The following is a 20,636-nucleotide window of genomic DNA, read 5'->3' as shown; positions in this document are numbered from 1 at the left end:
AGACAGGAGTTGGTGGTCTTGTAGTAGGACTATTCGCCATAAGTGATTCAACTGTTATTTACAGTTCAGTTCATAGATTTCATGGATTTCGACTCCTGAAATCGTCAGTGAGATCTGATCTCTCTGTTTGGGTCACTAGAGGACCCATTAGTACTAATGGAAAGTCCTAATCTATAAAATTCATGTGGAGAAAGACGATGCTCCAAATGTTAGCCCTGTACCAGGCAAATGCAACGAACTAGGAAAGCAGAATTACTAATTTGGAAAGCCTGGGTTTGTGTTTTTAATGACACACCTCCTCTAGCACTCCTTTAAAAGTAACAGGAGAGAGTTTGTGAAAGATAAACCAAAACTCTGAAACAGGAGCTCCTGTGAATTATACATCATGTGATGGAAAAGTGGCCTTTAAAGGTTAGGAGTAATATAAGATTATCTGCTATACAGTCCCTAAACAGAGTTCACTGCTAATTTTATGACAGTGACATAAAGGTATAAAGATACACCTTTATTAATTCTTCCCTTCCGCCTACACCAAATTATATTGCTTCCTACAGAAGCATCCCGTGCCATCTATGGTAGGTTATTTCTATTCTGTCTGAGTCTTACTTGCCTTTTTGTGTGCAGCTTTTGCTTGGAAAAACATGAATGCAACTGCAGCTTATCTAATCTCCAATGTGACAGTCACACTGGTGGTCTAATGCAAATGCCTGCAGTCATGTGCCTGATACAAACTCATGATGTTTTGTGCTTGCCAAGGGAGTGGGGGGCTGAAAATGGGAAAAGAATGTACGGAAAACACATACTGTGCTGGTCCATAACATTAGTCACTCCAGCAGTGACAGCATTCAAAGTCGTACTTGGTAATTCCCGGGTATCAGGCACTCCTTCAACACCCTCTTCAGATCTAGTTGTTACTTAATACCACTTAACCCAACACAGCCCCTCAGAGAGCCCAAAGTGACACTAAGTCCACACCTGCCTCACAGACTGCTAGACCCTCTGGCTGGGGTACAACATACTGAGCAGTCTATAATTGGAGATAGCACCTGGGATGGTGAGTCGAGCACTACTTGTTTGGACTCTTTCTGTAGCCTTGGGAAAATGACAAACCTCTCTGGACCTAGCTACCTTTTTGACTAAATGAGCACTTCCAAGAAAGCTTATATTCCCGACTCCAGTGTCATCACTGCTCTGATATACCAAAATTCCAGTTGCCTTTGAAAACCAGTGAGCGGCACCTGGGTGGTTCAGTGGGTTAGGCATCTCTTGATTTCGGCTCCAGTCATGATCTCATGGTTCATGGGATCGAGCCTCACATCTAGCTCTGTGCTGACAGTGCAGAGCCTGCTTGGGATTCTCTCTTTCTCTCTCTCTGTCCCTCCCCCCAGCATGCACGCATGTACTCTCTCTAAATTAATAAATAAGTAAATAAACTTTAAAAAAAGAAAAGCCAGTGAGAATTTTTTCTTCAACCTGTTACCACCATTAGGAGCCCTAGTGATGCTGTGTGGGTGTTTCAACTAAACCATCTGTGCAAGGCCTTCAGGGAAACAGGAAATGATATGGGAAATTAAGGGAGAAATCATGTCCTGTCAAGTGCTGGCTCACCTAAACTTTGATACAAATCTACCATTAAAGCCTACAGGTGAATCACCTGAGAGATTCCCCGCCCCCCCCAACCCAACAAGCCCAACAACTACTGTAATGATTAGCTACCTGGCAGACTTCCACTATAAAGTACTATGGAATCTACCCAGCTAAACTGCCTTTAACCAAATGCTTCCTTCCTGCAGAAATGATCCTTATCAAAAGCAGGAAAACAGCTCCTTGGCCCTGATGAAACAAAGACTGTGATATAAACTATTCATTTACTTAGCTACACATGCGATGAACTTCCAGAATTTGGTCAGTATAGATAGCAAGCTACTGAACATGAAAAGAATCAAAAGTCTAAAGGCGACAACTTAGAAGTACCTCAGGCTGAGGTCCAGAAGACTCAGGGAGGACCAGACTCTACTCCTCACCTGGACATGTGACCTTAACCTTTCCTGTTCTGGCTCCAGGGGATCAAGGGCTGCTCTGCCCTCACTTAACCCAATCCCAGATCCTGCCGTGCCCCACCCCACAACACTCCCCCTTCCCCTCCCCCTGCTTTGCACTAAAAAAAGGAAGTAAATAAAGTTTCCTTGGTCAAATGGGTTTGAGAAACACTCCCTTTTGAAGAGGACAGTGTATGTTAGCATACTGAAGCCCTATAGTAAGAAAAGCTATTTAATCTTGTTGAACCCAGTGCTATGTAATACCTCTTTACTATCTATGAGAAATACCAGACAGAAGGATCTATTAACTTCCCTTCAGGCTAACACTTTCTGAATTTTAGAGTGCTCAGCTTTCCTATTACATAGCACGTGTTTGGCATCAAAATCCTACTGAATTACAACTCACCAGCAAATTTACCTCTAGTAATATTTACAGTACACTGCTGAGCATCTGTCATGACTCTCTGGTAAAAGTTTCACCTGGCATATTAATAAGAATACAAATGCGGCAGGACGGGGTGGCGGAGAGCCTTTGTTTATGCTGCTTCTGAACCTTAATGACACATACAGTAGAGCTCAAAGAGAAGATTATGAACTAATAAACGACTGCTCAGAGAGGTGGTTAAAAGCACAAATTAAAAAGATGAAAGCAAATCTGCATTTCATACCTGAGTTGCTACCTCTTCAATCTTGTGAACCGCTTTAGAATCAAATAAGACTTGTCTTCCTCTTCTCTCACAGTCCTGGTAAACTATCAGGCGAATCTCATTCAGGTCAAACTCCGAACATGACCAACTATGGATTAAAAAGAGAGAAAGAAGTTACGTTATCCACAATCCACAACACTTGGAATGGTCATGGCGAGCTAAAATTCCCAGCCAACATGCCTATGTGCCTCTGACCAGGGGCAGACAGCCTTGTCTGTGGGCTTTAATGGGCCATTGTCCATGGCAAAGGTTTGGAAGACTGCTGTAAACAATAAATCATTGGAGAGAAAGTTTCTCCTTCCAAGGCCACTTTGGGCAAAGATAGCAACCAAAAACCATAAGGATGTGTGCAGAAAGCTAAATTTGGATTCCTGGATTCTGGGAATGGTACACCTGAGGTACAGGAATGTTCCAGCTTCTGTGTTATTGGCCAGGGAACCATTTGGAGCAAGTGAGTGGAGCCTTCTCCTCTCTTCCTCTCCCACCCACCAGGCTCAGGTGAAAATGAGTGGAATTACATATCCTAAATTTTAGAACTTGGATCCAAGTAGCTGGCTTGGATACAGAAGTTTTGAAAACCAAGTGCATCACTGTACAGAATCTGAATTGCTAACAACAATCAGCAATGGAGGAAGCACAGCTTACTCCTGTTAAAAAGAAAACCACAGGCCCAAAATGGTGTCACTTAATCCAAGTCACCAAACCAGGACTGGCTTAACTGCTGTTTAGACCTCCCCTAGAAATAGTCTTAACCAGTCAATCAGGAATTTTCTGACTAACATGAGGTAATCTGTCACATGGGCCTACTCCTAGCCTAAAAGAAGATGAAGTAATCTGCATGATAAGACCCTTGTCCTTCCCCCTAAGGGAAAATGATCTAGCCTGAAACAATCCTTTCTTGTCTCTTACTATTAACTCCTTGTTCCATCCTCCCCGTAAAAACCTTCCATTTTGTACAACTCTTCAGAGAGCCCCTCTACTTGCTGGATGGGATGTAGCCACATTTATGAATTGCTTAATAAAGTCAATTATAACTTCACATTAAAAGCTGCTGGGATAAAATTGCTCTAAACATAAGTTTGCTCTTGAGTAATAAATGTAATCAGAATGTGAGGACTATAAAAAAGGGCAATCACTTAAAATGCACTGCTTTGGGGCGCCAGGCTGGCTCAGTCAATAGAGCGTGCAACTCTTGATCTCGGGGTCCTATGTTCAAGCCTCATGACGGGCATACAGCTTACTTTAAAAAAGTAAAAAAGTAAATATAAAATGCACTGCTTTGGACATATTCAGTTATTAGTCTGTTAATCCTGTCAACATATATTTGAGTGCCTACTATGTTTCAGGCACTGTGGTCCAGATGCTAGACATTCAGAAGTTAACTAAATAGAATTGGTCCCTGCCCTCATGGAGAACATGGTTTAGTGGGGAATACTGGGCCAATAATGATATAAATGTATAACTACAGATTGTCATAAGTGCAAAAAGGAAAAGGATATGATGAGTGTTTCTTATTTTCAGATCTGAAGAGCAGGGAAGTCCCTAAGGATTTAAGGAAGTGAAGGTGGTGCCTGGCTGGTTCAGTTGGTAAAACATGTGACTCTTGATCTTGGGTTGTGAATTCAAGCCCCACGATGGGGGCAGAGCTTACTTAATAAAACAACAACAACAACCAGACAGAGGATTTAAGAAGTGATTTTTAAATAGGACTTGAAGAAGTAAGAGCTAAAGAGATAAGGTGTGAGAATGAAGAACAGGGTAGGAAGAGAGTAGGCTGGGAAGACAGGCAGGGGTCAGGATCATGCCCTAAGTGCAATGAGAAGCCAAGATGTACAAAGGTTGATAAACTCAAGTCTACACTTTTTAAAAATTCAACCTGGTTCCTCTAAGGAAAACATGGGTGGGGAGATTAAGACTGGAGGTAAGAAGGCCAAAGAGAATTTATTATCAGAGTTCAGGCCCTTCATCAGGAAGGTTAGAGGAACAGCAACGGAGGTGGAAGAAAGAGAACAGATATTAGGGGCAGAACTAATAAGAGTTAGCGGTAGGCTGCGAGGGTACTGGAGACAAAAGGAATGCCTCCTGCTTAGAGAAAGCTGGAGAAGTAGGAGGAGTCCCCAAGGTATGGATGATAGGAAGTCACATAGATAGATTGACAAAAGCAAACTGTTTAAACTAAGAGACAGTCAACTACAATGAAATCAGACACATCTGGATCAAATCCATACTTTGAGTTTCCATTTTTTTCATCAGCACAATGAGAATATTAATGTCAACCTCACAAGGCTGCTATAGGAATTAAATGAAATATGTAAAGTGTTTCACATAGAGGCTGACACACAGTAAGTGCTCCAAAATGTTAATAATTACTTAAGAGAATTGTTAATGGTACAATATTTTTTTTTTTTTTTTTTACCAGCCACAAACTGTGCATTATTGGCTCTTTCCTTTTTCAGGCAATAGTAGTTAATATTGAATATGTTCTTTCAGGGTAGCAGATTAATTTTCTTAAATCCCAACACCAAAAAATATAAAGCTCTGGTTGTACCTTCTTCTAACAACCTATATTCTGAGTTATCATGCCCAAGCATCCCTTCCTCCCAGTTTTGATAACAACATGGCAAGTTTATTTTAGAAATCATTTTCTTCTACTCTCAGTCCAGAGACAGTCTGTGATGTAGGCCTGGCTAATCAGACATGACCACACAACCTCCAGCTAGGTTATGAAAGCCAGTCCCCCAACTTAGCTGCTCAGCTAGGAAATGATAACCCTGGTGCCTATTTTTGCCAGTATGAGGTAAAAGCCTATCTCTGAAAATGAAGTCAGGGTGAAAGAAAGCAGAGGGAAGGAGTGGGATGAGGCAGATTCCTGTTGGCAATCGAAGCCAACAGCTTCTGAGTGAGCACTATTCCTGGAGTTAGTTTTCTGTCACTTACAACCAAGAAGTCCTGAAGACTGTGCCCCAAACCACTAAATTTTTAAATTACATAAAGCCATTAAAAATACCCTCTATGGGGCGCCTGGTTGGCTCAGTCGGTAAAGCATGCAACTTTTGATCTTGGGGTTGTAACTTTGAGCACTATGTTGGGTACAGAGATTACATAACAAAAATATCTGGGGGCGCCCGGGTGGCTCAGTTGGTTAAGCATCCCACTCTAGATTTCAGCTCAGGTCATGATATTACGGTTTGTAAGATTGAGCCTGGCATAGGGCTCTGTGCTAATAGCATGGGAGTCTGCTTGGGATTCTCTCTCTGGCCTTCCCTCACCCCCAAATAAATAAATAAAAAACATTTTTAAGAATTTAAAAAAAAAAAAAAACCTCTGAAATTATTAAGACATAGTACATAGGCTGAAGTTATTAAAAATGAAAAAGCAAAGAGGATTTGTCTTTTTTTCTTGTTCCATCTGTTTTGCCCTAACAATTACACTTTGCCAAAATAGCTTTATAATTTACACAGCAAATTGTTCAATCCTTATTTTTGAGGAGTAACCCTGACTCAAATACCAAACTGAGGACAGCCTGACTAGAAGAGCTAAGATTTAATAAGGATCATACCACCTTATTAAATGTTTCATGCTATTTTTCAATTTTAAAGGAATGGAAATAAAAGATAGGAGGCAGAAAGCACATACGTTGGATTGTCTAATTTTTTGACCCAAATACCTTCAAAAGATATGCTTTATATAAGGCAAACTCCACTCTCCAGCTTCCATATGAATACTGCCTTATTTAATGCCTAATTATAATTTCATCACTAATACTAATGTAGAGGAAATTACAGTTGAGTAATTTGATGAAGAAAATACAGGCAGGACAAAGGACATTAAAAGAGTGCTTCAGAATAAGGCAGGCCTGGGATCAAATCTCAGGTCTGCCTCCCACTGGAGTTACAGCCTTAAGAAAGTCCCCCCTCAAGCAGTACTTGTAAAACCTGGTGTGAAGATTAAAGGAGATAATCTGCGGAAATCTCCCAGCGCACTGTCAGCTTTTTTCCCTGGGATCCTCCATAACACAGGGCTTCACTGAGTCATAATCACATGCCACATGCATTTTCTGCATGTTCACATTCACTTCAACATTCAACCAAAGTTATTGTGGGGCTTCTGTGAGTACAGCCATGGTTCCTGGTGTTTTACTAAGGGCAACTCTGCATGACTCAAAGAGGTATAAAAAAATAAGCCGTGGGCTTTTGCCTTAAAATATCTATTTAAGAGATATTTATTCTAATGAGAACTACCTCATTGCTTTGCCTTGGTTGAAAGTAAGGCCCCTGGTTTTATTTATCTACTCTGGTCATGGCCATCTGAGCTGACGCACAAAAAAGTAAGATGGTTTATCTACCTTTTCTTACTGTAAAATTTAAACAAAAGGACTTAGATGGACCCTTTTCAGTTTTAAGAGTCCATGATGGTGACATCTGCCGGCTGGAACTGAAACCAGCTGTTATTTCTGTAACTACTCATCAAGAGCAGGAAGAAAGTGACCAAAGTCTACATTACTTATCTGAAAGGTGACAAGCAATAGTTCAAATGAGTTTAAGTACAGAAAACAGAATTCTCTTTAAAATATATATAATCAGGGGCTCCTGAGTGGCTCAGTTGACTGAGTGTCCGACTTCGGCTCAGGTCTTAATCTCACAGCTCATGAGTTCAAGCCCTGCATCAGGCTCTGTGCTGACAGCTTGGAGCCTGGAGCCTGCTTTGAATTCTGGGGCTCCCTCTCTCTCTGCCCCAACCCACTCACATTCTGTCTCTCTCAAAAATAAACAAACATTAAAAAAATAATAAAATAAATAAAATAAAATAAAATAAAATAAAATAAAATAAAATAAAATAAAATAAAATAAATATAATCAGGAGTACCTGGGTGGTTCAGTCAGTTGAACATCCAACTTCAACCTAGGTCATGATCTCACAGTTTTGTGAACTTGACCTCCACATCGGGCTCTGCACTGGCAGTACAGAGCCTGCCTGAGTCTCTCTCTCTCCCTCTCTCCCACTCCCACTCTCTCTCTCTCTAAATAGATAAAATAAAATAAAATAAAATAAAATAAAATAAAATAAAATAAAATAAAATAAAATATATAAAACCATGTGTTGTGGGTTTCATCGTGTCCCCCAAAATAGTATGTTCGATTCCTAGTTCACAGTACCTGTCAACATGACCATGTTTGGAAAGAAGATCTTTGCAGATGTAATCGAGTTAAGATGAAATCATACTAGATGAGGGTGATTAGTGTCTTCACGAGAGGAGGGAAATTTGGACATAGACACAGAGGGAAGGTGATGATGGACAGATTGTGGAGTTATGCTGCTACGAGCCAATGAAGGCCAAAGAAGCCTGGCAGTCAGGGGGATACAATAAATAAGAACTGGGTAAGTCCTTATTCTCTAGGCATTTAAAATCTACAAGATACAATCATATAGGTAACTACATGAAAATAAAAGGGTTAGGCAGAATATAGAAAGCAAAAAAAAAAAAAAAAAAACAAACAAACAAACAAAAAAAACCAGGAAAGGTTTCCAGAAGAAGAAATATCTGAACTGATGAAGTTAGGAAGAATGGCAAGGCTTTTCTTGCCACATGTAACGTAAACAGGGGAGAGAGTCATTGCAGAATGAGGGCATGACATAAATACAAAAAGTCAAATGGTACAAAGTCAAAGTCTTAATTTCTTGAAACATGTCTACTACAGAAGAATTATGCAGGAGATGAGGCTGGAAAGACAGTGTAAGCCTACTTGTGGAGGACCCTGAATGTCAAGCCAAGGAATGTATGTTTGCTTCTACAAGCAGTGGTGTGCCATTCCAACTTTCTGAGATGGGAAATGACATCATCTGACTTGTGTTTTAGGAGAACTAAAGCTGTTTGACAAAGCCATTTTCAGAGCAAATGGAATGGTGGTAGTGACTTGCATACCCAGGGTTTCAAGGAGTCATGGCTAATAAGGATGAGACAAGTAGTTGTATGATTTGCCAACATCCTCCAAGACCAATTCTAGTGTTCATGCTTGACTGGTCCTTTGAACTTTTATAGGAGTCAGGCTAGAAGTGGGCTCAAGTATAGCCATGTTGAAACATGATCTATGAAAGATGAATACTTCAAAAATGTTTTCCCTTTTGCTCTCATGCAAGGAAATAACCCTTATATAGTCAACAACAAGTTCACAGGAAGAGTTTAGAGGGCAGTCCTGTGATCTAAGAATGTGAATATTTAAAAAGTCAGGTAGGTGGGAATGCAAGCTGGTGCAGCCATTCTGGAAAACAGTCTGGAGATTCCTCAAAAAACTAAAAATAGAACTACCCTAGGACCCAGCAATTGCACTACTAGGCATTTATCAACGGGATACAGGTGTGCTGTTTCAAAGGGACACATGCACCCCCATGTTCATAGCAGCCCTGTCAACAATAGTTGAAGTATGGAAAGAGCCCAAATGTCCGTCGATGGATGAGTGGATAAAGAAGAGGTGGTGTATATATATATACAATGGAGTATTACTCTGCAATCAAAAAGAATGAAATCTTGCCATTTGCAACTACGTGGATGGAACTGGAGGGTATTATGTTAAGTGAAATTAGTCAGAGAAAGACAAAAATCCTATGACTTCACTCATATGAGGATTTTAAGAGACAAAACAGATGAACATAAGGGAAGGGAAACAAAAATAATATAAAAACAGGGAAGGGGACAAAACAGAAGAGACTCATAAATATGGAGAACAAACAGAGGGTTACTGGAGGGGTTGTGGGAGGGGGGGGTGGGCTAAATGGGTAAGGGACATTAAGGAATCTACTCCTGAAATCATTGTTGCACTATATGCTAGCTAATTTGGATGTAAATTTTTAAAAATTAAAAATAAAATTAAAAAAAAAAAAGGTAGGGGGCACCTGGGTGGCTCAGCTGGTTGACTGGCTGGCTTTAGCTTAGGTGGTGATCTCAGAGTTCATGAATTCGAGTCCTACATCGGGCTCTCTATTGTTAGCACAAAGCCCACTTCAGATTCTCTATCCTCCTCTCTCTCTGCCCGTCCCCTACTCACACTTTCTCAAAAATGAATAAACATTTAAAGTAAATAAATGAATAAATAAAATATGATAGAGAAATTTAAGTGGTCCAAGAAAAAGTAAAATTAAACAAAAAAATCAACAATAACAATCACAACAGAAAATGGCAAAAACATTTAACAAGTAGCTCCCACATGCCTACTGGGTGCTTGCACTCTTCCAACCACTGGGATACAGCTGTGAACAAATCATAATTCCTGCTCTGATGAAACTTTTACTGTATTTATGATGATATTTTACTCTTAAGCCCTATTCTGTGTTTCTTCTACCAACTCTCACTGCTCCTCTTCTCTTTCTCAAAAAAGTTTCTAAAATCAAACAGAAACCCTCTAGAAAGGTTTGCTCAAGAATAGTGAGGAAGGGGGTGCCTAGGTGGTTCAGTCTGTTAAGCATCAAACTTAAAAAATATATATTTTTAATGTTTATTCATTTTTTGAGAGAGAGAGAGAGAGATGGGGTGTGAGTGGGGGAAGGGCAGAGAAAGGGAGACCCAGAATCTGAAGCAGGCTCCAGGCTCTGAGCTGTCAGCACAGAGCCACACACAGGGCTTGAACCCACGAACTGCGAAATCATGACCTGAGCCAAAGTCAGATGCGTAACAGACTGAGCCACCCAGGTGCCCTAGCCTCCAACTCTTGATTTTGGCTCAGGTCATGATCTCACAGTTCATAAACTCAAGCTCCACGTTGGGCTCTGCATTGACAGCATGGAGCCTATTTGGGATTGTCTTCTTGTCTCTCTGCCCCTCCCGTGCTTATGTTCACACTTGATCTCTCTTTCTCAAAATAAGTAAATTTTGGGGAAAAAGAGTAGAGAGGAAGTCCTAATGACTCTTACCTAAAAATAAAGGAAAGCTAGAGGTGGAGAAAAGGGGAAATTGTGTTTGAGATGGCAACAGCGTTCACCCTGTCAGCACAAATGTACATTATTCCCCACTCAGTACCACACTAATTATTTCAAGAAAAAGAATTATGTAAATAATGGCAGTAACAAATTTGGAATTCTGCTTTGTTTTGTTTTGTTTTGGTCTGGGTTACTACTCTCAGAAAGAAAGCAAACAGGAAAGGTAATTTGGAAATTAATTGATGTTCCTATTTTACAGTGAAACTGTCTTTGCTGTAAAACTTGCCAAGTTTACTTGCAGAGTAACTACATAAAAACTCACCACTGAATTTCTGTTCTGTGGTCAACAGTATAGTAAGAAAAGTACTTAAAGACTCCAATTCTTATCAGAAACTTTTATGCATAAAGCTAGCCTAAAGATATAATTTAAAAATGATTCCAGTTAAATGTATCCCATTGTTATTTTACCAAAAAAATTTATACTGGATATTGGCTACAACTTTGTCTTTAACAAAGTAGGTGATATGTAAATCCTTTACTCCTTTTGTAGAAGAAATGTGGGGAAAGAATAAATCCCTATAATCAGCAGCATGACGTACAAAGAGCACTGTTAGTAACAAGAGCCCTAAAGCACACTCCTGCATTCGTTCCTTCCGCGCCATTTTATTTTTTTATTTTTAAAAACTCTTTTTTGAAGTTCATTTATTTTGAGAGAGAGCATGTGAGCAAGAGTTGGGGAGGGGCAGAGAGCAAGGGAGAGAGAGAATCCCAAGCGCAGAGCCTGATGCTAGACTCGATCCCACAAACCATAAGATCATGACCAGAGCAGAAATCAAGAGCTAGACGCTTAACCAACTGAGCCATCTAGGTGCCCCTCCTTCCATGCAATTTTAGGACCTGGCTTGACCCAGGTACCATGAAAGATATACCAGGAATAGAAATTAACTAGATCCAGTTTCCACCTCAAAATTCTTACAATTTGCTATGGGAAGGCCAACATACAAACACTTAAGTAAACTATACTGTCACAGATACTGAGATTAATGTCCATATGTCTTGTAGAACTTACAGGACAAAGAGGTCGAATCCACATTGTAGGGGAAAGAGATGGGTGCAAGTCACAGAGGATGTGATGCTTGGGACATGGATTAGTATTAACCAGGGTAAACAGAGCTTCTAATTCTAGCTCTGCAACTTTCAAGTCAGGTGACTTTAGGAAAGCACTTATCCAGGGCTTAGCTTTCCCAAAGTGTATCTATGTGCCTTATCTACCTCTCCCAAGGTTGTTGGGAAAAACAAAGACTAAGTATGAAAGTACTCTTAAAACTGTAAAGCATAAATCAAAGATAAGTTCAGATACACAATCTTTTCACTGAGATCTTTGCGGCCAGGTATTTAAGAATTCAGAATTTTTTATACTTTAGAAAGAAGGTATTATGTAATACCTCCTCCAGGGTTCAAGGTATAACCAAATCCCCAAATCAAACAAATGTAACACCAGGCCAAGTTATGAATATTTATGCTGAGCGGATTAGACAGAAACTATACATAGCTTCACAATAGTTCAGGTTAATTCTAAAAATCTTTTCAGAGATTTTAGGATTTTAGAATTGTAGGATAAGAGATTGTTGACCAATGCAATACTTACTATGTCTTAAGGAAGGTCAAAAGACTGGAATAAGTAACATTCAGTCCAACCAACATTATTCCAAATATAACTGATCCATAACAAAGATGACAATCAAGTTTATGTGTAAGTAGGTTGTAACTCAGAACTTGTTTCTCCCTCCCCCTGAAATAAGGCTATAAATGGTTGTAAGGGTCACAAGCTAAAACCACGTAAATCTTCATATAATGAGTTCACACAGCAATAACAAAACATTATGAGTCACAATATAGCCTGAGGTTTGGATGCTATGAACAGGGAACTATGAAGTACAGAGGAGGAAAAGACAGAATTCCTTCCTTTTTTCCTGAGTTCAGGGTCATGTCAGGTAAGACTCTGAAATAGGTAAAGTTTATGTGTGGCCCTCAAGTCACCATGCCCCACACCCCCACTGCCCTGGGGCCACCATGGGCATCCACAAAACTGCAAAGCACTGTACTGGGCATTAGAATGCCTGAGTTCTAGGCAAGATCGACAGTTCAATCCTGGTCACACTGCTTCATCTCTCAGTCCAGTGTTTCTTCCCCTATAAAAATGATGGGTTGGGGCTAAAATCACCTCTCAAGGTCTCATTCTTCCAACTCTAACACACTAAAATTCCAAATCGTCTATAAAGTGTGTGCACAGTATAATTTGGAATAGATGACCCCAGCCAAGTACTAAGAGGAAAGCAATCTTAATTAATCCACATTACTGCACAGCATCCTTTAACCCTTCTAGATATACTCTATACTTTGACAAACATGTTTCTTAATATAAATGCATCTTTAACTGATAGAATTTTCAAAAGATGCTAACAAAATCTGCAGAGGAAAAGCACAAGTTCTTTTGAGGCAAGAGGGTCACTGAGTAGGCAGGTGACTATGCCAACCAGAATTCCACCCCTGACTAGCTTTGCCAGATTTTATTGTTGCTATTAATAGGTTTTTCTCTTTCTGCCCTTTAAAAACTCACAGAATCTCTAAATATGGACCATATTTTCCAAAATAATTTCTTGAATTCATAAAAGAGCACTACTCATTCTTTTCTGGTATCTATAAACTGGAAGCTACCTATATTTAAAAAAAAGGTGGGGGGTGCTTGGCTGGCTCAGTCAGAAGAGCATGTGACTCAATCTCAGAGTTATGAGTTCAAGACCCATGTTGGGTGTATAGATTAAAAAAAAAAAAAAAAAGCTTTGGGACACCTGGGTGGCTCAGTTGGTTGGGCATCCGACTTCGGCTCAGGTCATGTTCTCACAGTCCGTGGTTCGAGCCCCGCGTCGGGCTCTGTGCTGACAGCTCAGAGCCTGGAGCTTGCTTCTGATTCTGTGTCTCCCTCTCTCTGGCCCTCCCCTGCTCATGCTCTGTCTCACTCTCTCAAAAATAAATAAATAAACATTAAAAAAACTTAAAAAAAAAAAAGCTTTGCTGTACACTGTACACCTCCATGCATGCTTTAATTTTAATATTCACTGAGCTAATTCTTTCACACTCTTGTCAGCATAACCCCAACAGTCAACATTCATTACTATATTTTAGGATTACTGAAATGCATAATGGCCCTGCTGAAAGCTAACTTGCATCAACATGATTTCATATCTTCTTTGAAGTAAGGTTTCCCCACCTTCTCCACCCACCCATGGAACTTATATGCTAATCACAGATAAATATTCAAGACACTGGCTTATACATTAATTCTAGATCCATTTAAATTGTACACAGATAACATAATAATACTATTTTCCTAGAAGATTCCCAAGGTCTAAATCATTGTTATCTCCATAAGGTCTTTTGTTTGCAAAATGAGAAAGCCAAAATCAACAGAAACTGTACCTATCTTTGTTTGTAAAATATTAGCTCTAAAAGAGATGGGTACAGGCGAGCACGTGTGGAATGGTCAGAGGGCAGCAGTGCAGGGCCGGGCCATGGGGCAGAGGGCAGAACCAAAATAAGAGGGTTGGGGGAGAGGGGGAAGAACAACATGGGTGCAAACACACATACTCTTTGACCCAGCAATTCCACTTGTAGGCATTGATCCTACAGATCAATTTGCAAAAGTTCAAAATGATTATGTACAAAAAGATTTTCACTGTAGCACTGTTTGGAATAGCAAAGGACTGGAAACAACCATCAACACAAGACTGTTAAACTATGGTCCATCCATACAATGGAGTACTATACAGATACAATAACAAATGAGGAAGATCCTTATGATTCTATAATAAGCTAGGATATCATCTTAATAGGAAGAAAGAAGTACAAAACATTGTGTATAGAATGCTCTCATATGTATTTTTTTTTTAAAAAAGGAAAAAATGTAGGAAAAACTCTGGATTTTACTATATGTACATAGAGTATCTCTAGAAAGATAAATAATGAGTTGTAAGACTGGTTGTGTCTAAAACTATTTAATACACATCTGTTAAAACAGCATAGAATATAGACCCTGGAGCCAGGTGGCCTGGGCTCAAATCCTCACTCTGCCTCTTTCTAGTTCGTGACTTTGGGAAGTTACCTAACCTCGTTGTCCCTCAGTATCTCATCTGCAAAATGCCTACCTCATAAGTGTTTGAGGATTAACAAAGAGCCAGGCACACAGTAAGTGTGCTGTAAGTACTCACTGAGACTTTGTACCTTTTGAATATTTAACCATATGACTATACTACTTCTTGAAAAATTAAAAATAAAATAAATCATGAAACTGAGGAATACAATAGAAACATTCTATTTTTTTTTAACCCATCAAAGATTGTATTATTGCCTTAAGACAAACAACCTTAATTACTGTTTGCTTTAAAAAGCTTCTTGGTAGCTGAAGCATGAGGCAGTGGGTGAACTCCCACAGGGAAACCACCTTAATGAATTCAAGGCATTTAGATTCAGTTTCAAATATGTAGTTTGGCTTCATACAATGACATTTATTGAGCTTGTCAGTATTCATATACCACATTGTCCTGCCCTTCTTCATCCCCTGCTTCCCCAAGGACAGGACAAGTTTCTCTCTAAAAAGTAACCCCTCTTCTCATTTATTAAACCTATTTACATATAGCCTCTGAGTTTGTTATTACTGCTCTAGTACTGTATCAAATTGATTTCTATCATATTAAATAGCTGACCTTTTTTTACTGCACAATCTCACAGAGCCTAAAGACACAACTTCCAGAAAGTCTGACGTCTGGATATAGGCTCTGGTGATGAGAGCCACACAGCACATGCACAAATAATTACCTAACATTTTAGAGTTTGCCAAACACTTTACAGAATTCACCTGAAGTAATCTTCACAAAAGTCCCGTGAGAGCGTGTATTACATGTTTTATATAGAAATTAGGAGACTTTTAAAAAGTTATAACCAGGAGCGCCTGGGTGGCTCAGCTGGTTGGGTGTTGGCCTCTTGGTTTCAGCTCAGGTCATGATCTCACGGTTCATGAGTTCGAGCCCTGCACCAGGCTCCACCCTGACAGCGCAAAGCCTGCTTGGGATTCTCTTTCTCTCTCTCTGCCTCTTCCCGGGGCTAACTTGCGTGTTCTCTCTCTCTCTCTCTCTTTTTCTCCCCTGCTTAGATTCTCTCTCTCAAAATTAAAAAAAAAAAAAATTGTAACCAGTAAGTGGCAAAGACAGGACACAAACCAATGTTTCCTGATTCCAGATTCTGTGCTGTTCCAACTCTGCTATGTTATCACCTTAATATTAGTAGCAAACAAGTCAGGGTAACATCCTTTACATTCCAGGACATCCCTCTGCATTTCTTTCTGAAGTATAAAAACCTGTTACATTTGAAAAATAAGAATATTTGTGATACAATGTTAAGACTGAAAAGCAGAACACAGAATTATGTATACAGTATGAATTACCTCAACTATGTACAAAAACAAAAACTGCTATCAAAGAAACTTCACCAAAAATTAGTAGCTCATATCACAGACAAAAGATTAATCCCCCTACTATAAAAAGGACCAGAAACCAATGAAGAAAAGGGCTCACAAACCAATGGAAACCTGGGCAATGTATACAGATAGTTCATAGAAAAAATATTAAGATGATTTTTAAATATATGAAAAGATGTTAAATCTTACTCTTAGAGAAAAGCAAATTAAATTCATACACCTATCAGATTGGCAAAATTCCAAAAGTTAGACACCCTATGCAATTAATACGAGCAGAGGCACAAAAAAGTAGAACTACATGGTGGGGGCAGGAGAGTAAACTGTCATAGATATCAGAATTACAACTATTTTTAACCCTGGACCCACCAATTCTATTTCTGGAACTAAACAGATATAAACATGTATGTGTGTGTGTACATATATATGTGTACATACATATACATATGTATACGTACATATACAGACATACATACATATATCTATGTATGTATACATATATGTGTATCTATGTACGTACACACATACATATATATGTATGTACATAGATACATATATCTTTGCAGCATGTTTGCTAAGAGCAGAAGACTGGAAACAACTGGAGAAGACATTGGTAGGGGTAAATAATATCATTTGTCAAATTCACGCAACAAAATACCAAGCAGCTACTGTAAAGAGTGTGCAAGTATGACAGCAATGCCTGTAAGATCTCCAAATTATACTGAAAGTTCAAACAGCAAAAAGAACATGCTACCTTTTGTATAAGAAGGAAGAATACAGATTTGTTTTTGCTGATTTCTACATAAAAGAAACACTTAAAAATTTAGTTTATAAAAATTGAATTTTATTTTAAAAAGTTTTTAAATTTGTAATGTTTATTTTTGAGAGAAAGAGAGATAGAGCATGAGCGGGTGAGGGGCAGAGAGACAGGGAGACACAGAATCCCAAGCAGGCTCCAGGCTCTGAGCTATCAGCAAAGAGCCTGACGTGGGGATCGAACTTACGAACCTCGAGATCATGACCTGAGCCAAATTCAGACACTTTACCGCCTGAGCCACCCAGGTGCCCCTAAAAAAAATTTTTTTTAATGTTTATTTATTTTTGAGAAAGAGCAGAGACAGAGTGTGAGCGGGGAAGGGGTAGACACAGAATCCGAATCAGGCTGCAGGCTCCGAGTTGTCAGCACAGAGCCCAATGTGGGGCTCAAACTCATGGACCACAAGATCATGACCCAAGCCAAAGTTGGAAACTTAACCGACTGAGCCACCCAGGTGCCCCTAAATCGAATTTTAAAAAGTAGGAAAAGGAAGAATAGTTCTGACCTTTGAAGGCAAAATTCACAAGAATACTCTAGTCTCCCAGGTAAAAAGCCTGATTAGTCTATCAGAAGTAGTTTTTTCTTCAATTGGTTCTAAGAGATTTCCAGATTTTATAGTCTACTCCTGGTTATAGAGGCATGGGGATGAAGCAGACAAAACAAGGCCAGGAGCTTGGCCAGCACCTTCAAAGACTGGTTTTTAAATTATATGGCCCAGATAGTTGACAAATTTGCCTGAAAATGCTCTCTCTGGTTGGGCAGGGAAGACAAGCCTTCCAAAAGACAATACTGGATTGCTGTCCTAGAGAGAGAGAGACCAGCAGTCTGGGAGTCGGTAGTTGAAATAAGATGCTGTTGGAGGCCGGAACACTTATTAAGGCCACAGAAAGGCAGGTGAGTGGCCATGAGTCTTCACAGGGAAAGGCTGAAGCAGTGGTTAGGAAGTGCTCATGCTGCCATGCCTGTCACATGAAGGTGAGGATGATGGGGAAGCTCCAAGCAATGGCAGCCAAGTGAGCTGGAGAAAGGGCTCCCTGCTCCTTTCTCACCCACCTGCACCAGGTGGACACCTGTGACCTCTGCCTATTGTTCCTGGCATCCAGGATTTCTTCATCTAAAAAAAGTCCATAAAAACATGTCCGGGGTTTGGGGTTGTGCCTGGGTGGCTCAGTCAGTTAAGTGTCCATCTCTTGATTTCAGTTCAGGTCATGATCTCACCATTCATGAGGTCAAGCCCCACACTGGGCTCTGTGCTGACCGTGTGGAGACTGCTTAGGATTCTCTCTCTCCCCCTCTCTCTGCCCCTCTTCTGTACTTTTTCTCTCTGGTGCTCAAGTGCGCACACATGTGCTCTCTCAAAATAAATAAACATTAAAAAAAAAAAAAAACATGTACAGGAATGTTTATACAGCATTATTCATGATAGCCAAAATGTGGAAAGCAACCACATGTCCATCATCGGATAAACACAATGTGGCACATCCATACAATGGAGTATTGTTTGGCAATAAAAAGGGATGAAATACTAATACATGCTAGAACAGGAGTGAACCTTGAAAGCATGGTAAGTGAAAGAAATCAACTACAGAGAATCATATATTATATGATTTCACTTATACAAAATGTCTAGCATAGGCAAATTTACAGAGACAGCAAATTAGCAGCTGACTAGAGCTGGAGGTAGGGAGATTGGGGAATTGTGGAATGACAGTTAAATTTTGTGTGGGGTTTCTTCTGGGGGTAATGGACTGTTCTGAAGTTGATTTTGGTGATGACTGCACAATTCAGTGAATGCACTAAAATCCACTGAAGTATAAATACACATTAGATGGGAGGATTGTGTGGTATGTGAATCATCTCAATAAAGCTGTTTTAAAAGAAACAAGATACATTTTGTGTACAGGCCCCCCACCGCCACCCCACCCAAGGATGATGAGCAGTGGGAAGACTCATGCACTGTGTTGGGAAAGAAGCTGAGGCAACTGCTTTGAAGGATATCTAGTAAAGCCAAAGATTCACGTATCGTAAAACCTAACAATTCCACTCTTGGGCATATACCCTATGGAAATCCATACAGATGTGCAGAAAAAGACAAGGGCAATACTATTCACTGCAACATTGTTTATAACAGTAAAATAGTTTGTAAAAACAAAATTAAAATGTTCATCAATAGACTAATGGATACATAAATTGTGAATGCTATACTGGAATTTAGAATTACCGAACTAGAGGTACATGAATATGAATAAATTTCAAAAAACATGCAATTCTTCAAAATAATATGTACAGTATGCTACTCATTCTATAATGTTAAATATGTGTGACCCAGTATTATTTATGGATACATTATAACCAGTAAACTAAAAATATAGCAGAGGCAAATATTCAGAATGTGGTTACCTCTGGAAGGAGGAAGAAGGGAGAAGACTGGGCCCAGTAAGGACTATGTAGGAAGCAACATCTGTTCCCCTCGTGTTTTAGATCTTTTGTTTTTAATTATATATGTGAAGCAAGAGTGGTAAAATGTTAAGATTTAACAAAACTTGGTTGTGGGTACACATATGGTTATTATACCATGTTCTGTATTTTCCTTATGGTTGAAATATTTCATAATAAAATGAAAATCCTTTTCCCTTTGAGGGAAATCTTCAATCCCTTTAAGGTTCTTCAAAAAATTAAAAAGAGAACTATCCTATGATCAAAGAATTGCACTACTGAGGATTTACACCACAATTACAAAAATACAAATTCAAAGGGATACATGCATCCCTATGTTTATTACAGCATTATTTACAATAGCCAAACTATGGAAGTAGCCCAAGATAGACGAATGGATTAAGAAGGTATGATATTATATATATAATATTATACACACACACACACACACACACACACACATATATATATATATATATACACACACACACCCCACCCAAGGATGTATGGGTATATATACATATATGTGTGTGTACACACATATATATGTGTGTGTGTATGTATATATATATATATATATATATACATACACACACACATATATACATGCAATGGAATATTATTTGGCCATAAAAAAGAATGAAATCTTGTCATTTGCAACAACATGGATAGAGATAGAAAGTATAATGCTGAGCAAAATAAGTCAGAGAAAGACAAATACCACATGATCTCACTTATATGTGTAATTTAAGAAACACAAATAAGCAAAGGAAAAAAGGAGAAAGACAGACAAACCAAGAACAGACTCCTAACTATAGACAACAAACTGATGGTTACCAGAGGGGAGGTGGGTGGCGGGATGGATTGAATAGGCATTAAATAGCATACTCATCATGATGAAAAATAAAAAGAGAGAGGACATTGGCATAGACCAGGTTGTAATAGTGGAGGTGGCAAGAAGTAGTCAGACTTGGGGTAGTATTTGAGGGTAGAGCCCGCTGGAATTGCTATGAATTGGATACAGTGTGTAAGGAAGGGAAAAAAAAAAAAGAGGAGTCATAACTACGACCATCAAGAGAGAGAAAGCTGCAGGTGGGACAAGTTGTTGGGTATACAAACCTGGAGGGCAGGGGAAAAGTCTGGGCTAGAGTTATAAATGTGGGAGTTGCTGGCAAACAGATGGTACTTCAAGCCAA

The 20,636-nt window shown here is 39.4% G+C and overlaps 1 protein-coding gene across 8 annotated transcripts in view; it reads right to left on the bottom strand.

Annotated features, from left to right (window-relative positions):
* FNIP2 (folliculin interacting protein 2) overlaps positions 1-20,636 on the bottom strand; it is a 132,344-nt gene that overhangs the window by 62,513 nt on the left and 49,195 nt on the right. For 7 of the 8 annotated variants that reach the window (XM_047090512.1, XM_047090517.1, XM_047090514.1 and 4 more), the window contains exon 2: positions 2,708-2,834. In XM_047090512.1, the coding sequence (XP_046946468.1) occupies positions 2,708-2,834 (127 nt within the window). Of the gene's footprint in view, positions 1-2,707; positions 2,835-20,636 lie in introns of those variants that run through there. The other variant, XM_047090518.1, reaches the window with a different exon arrangement.

Source organism: Lynx rufus, unplaced genomic scaffold (assembly GCF_022079265.1).
Source record: "Lynx rufus isolate CCGP_SWC_20201006 ecotype Redwood Valley unplaced genomic scaffold, mLynRuf1.p SCAF_3, whole genome shotgun sequence".
Lineage (NCBI taxonomy): Eukaryota > Metazoa > Chordata > Mammalia > Carnivora > Felidae > Lynx > Lynx rufus.
Note: the sequence above shows the minus strand (reverse complement) of the source record. Positions and strands in the feature narration are given on the sequence as shown.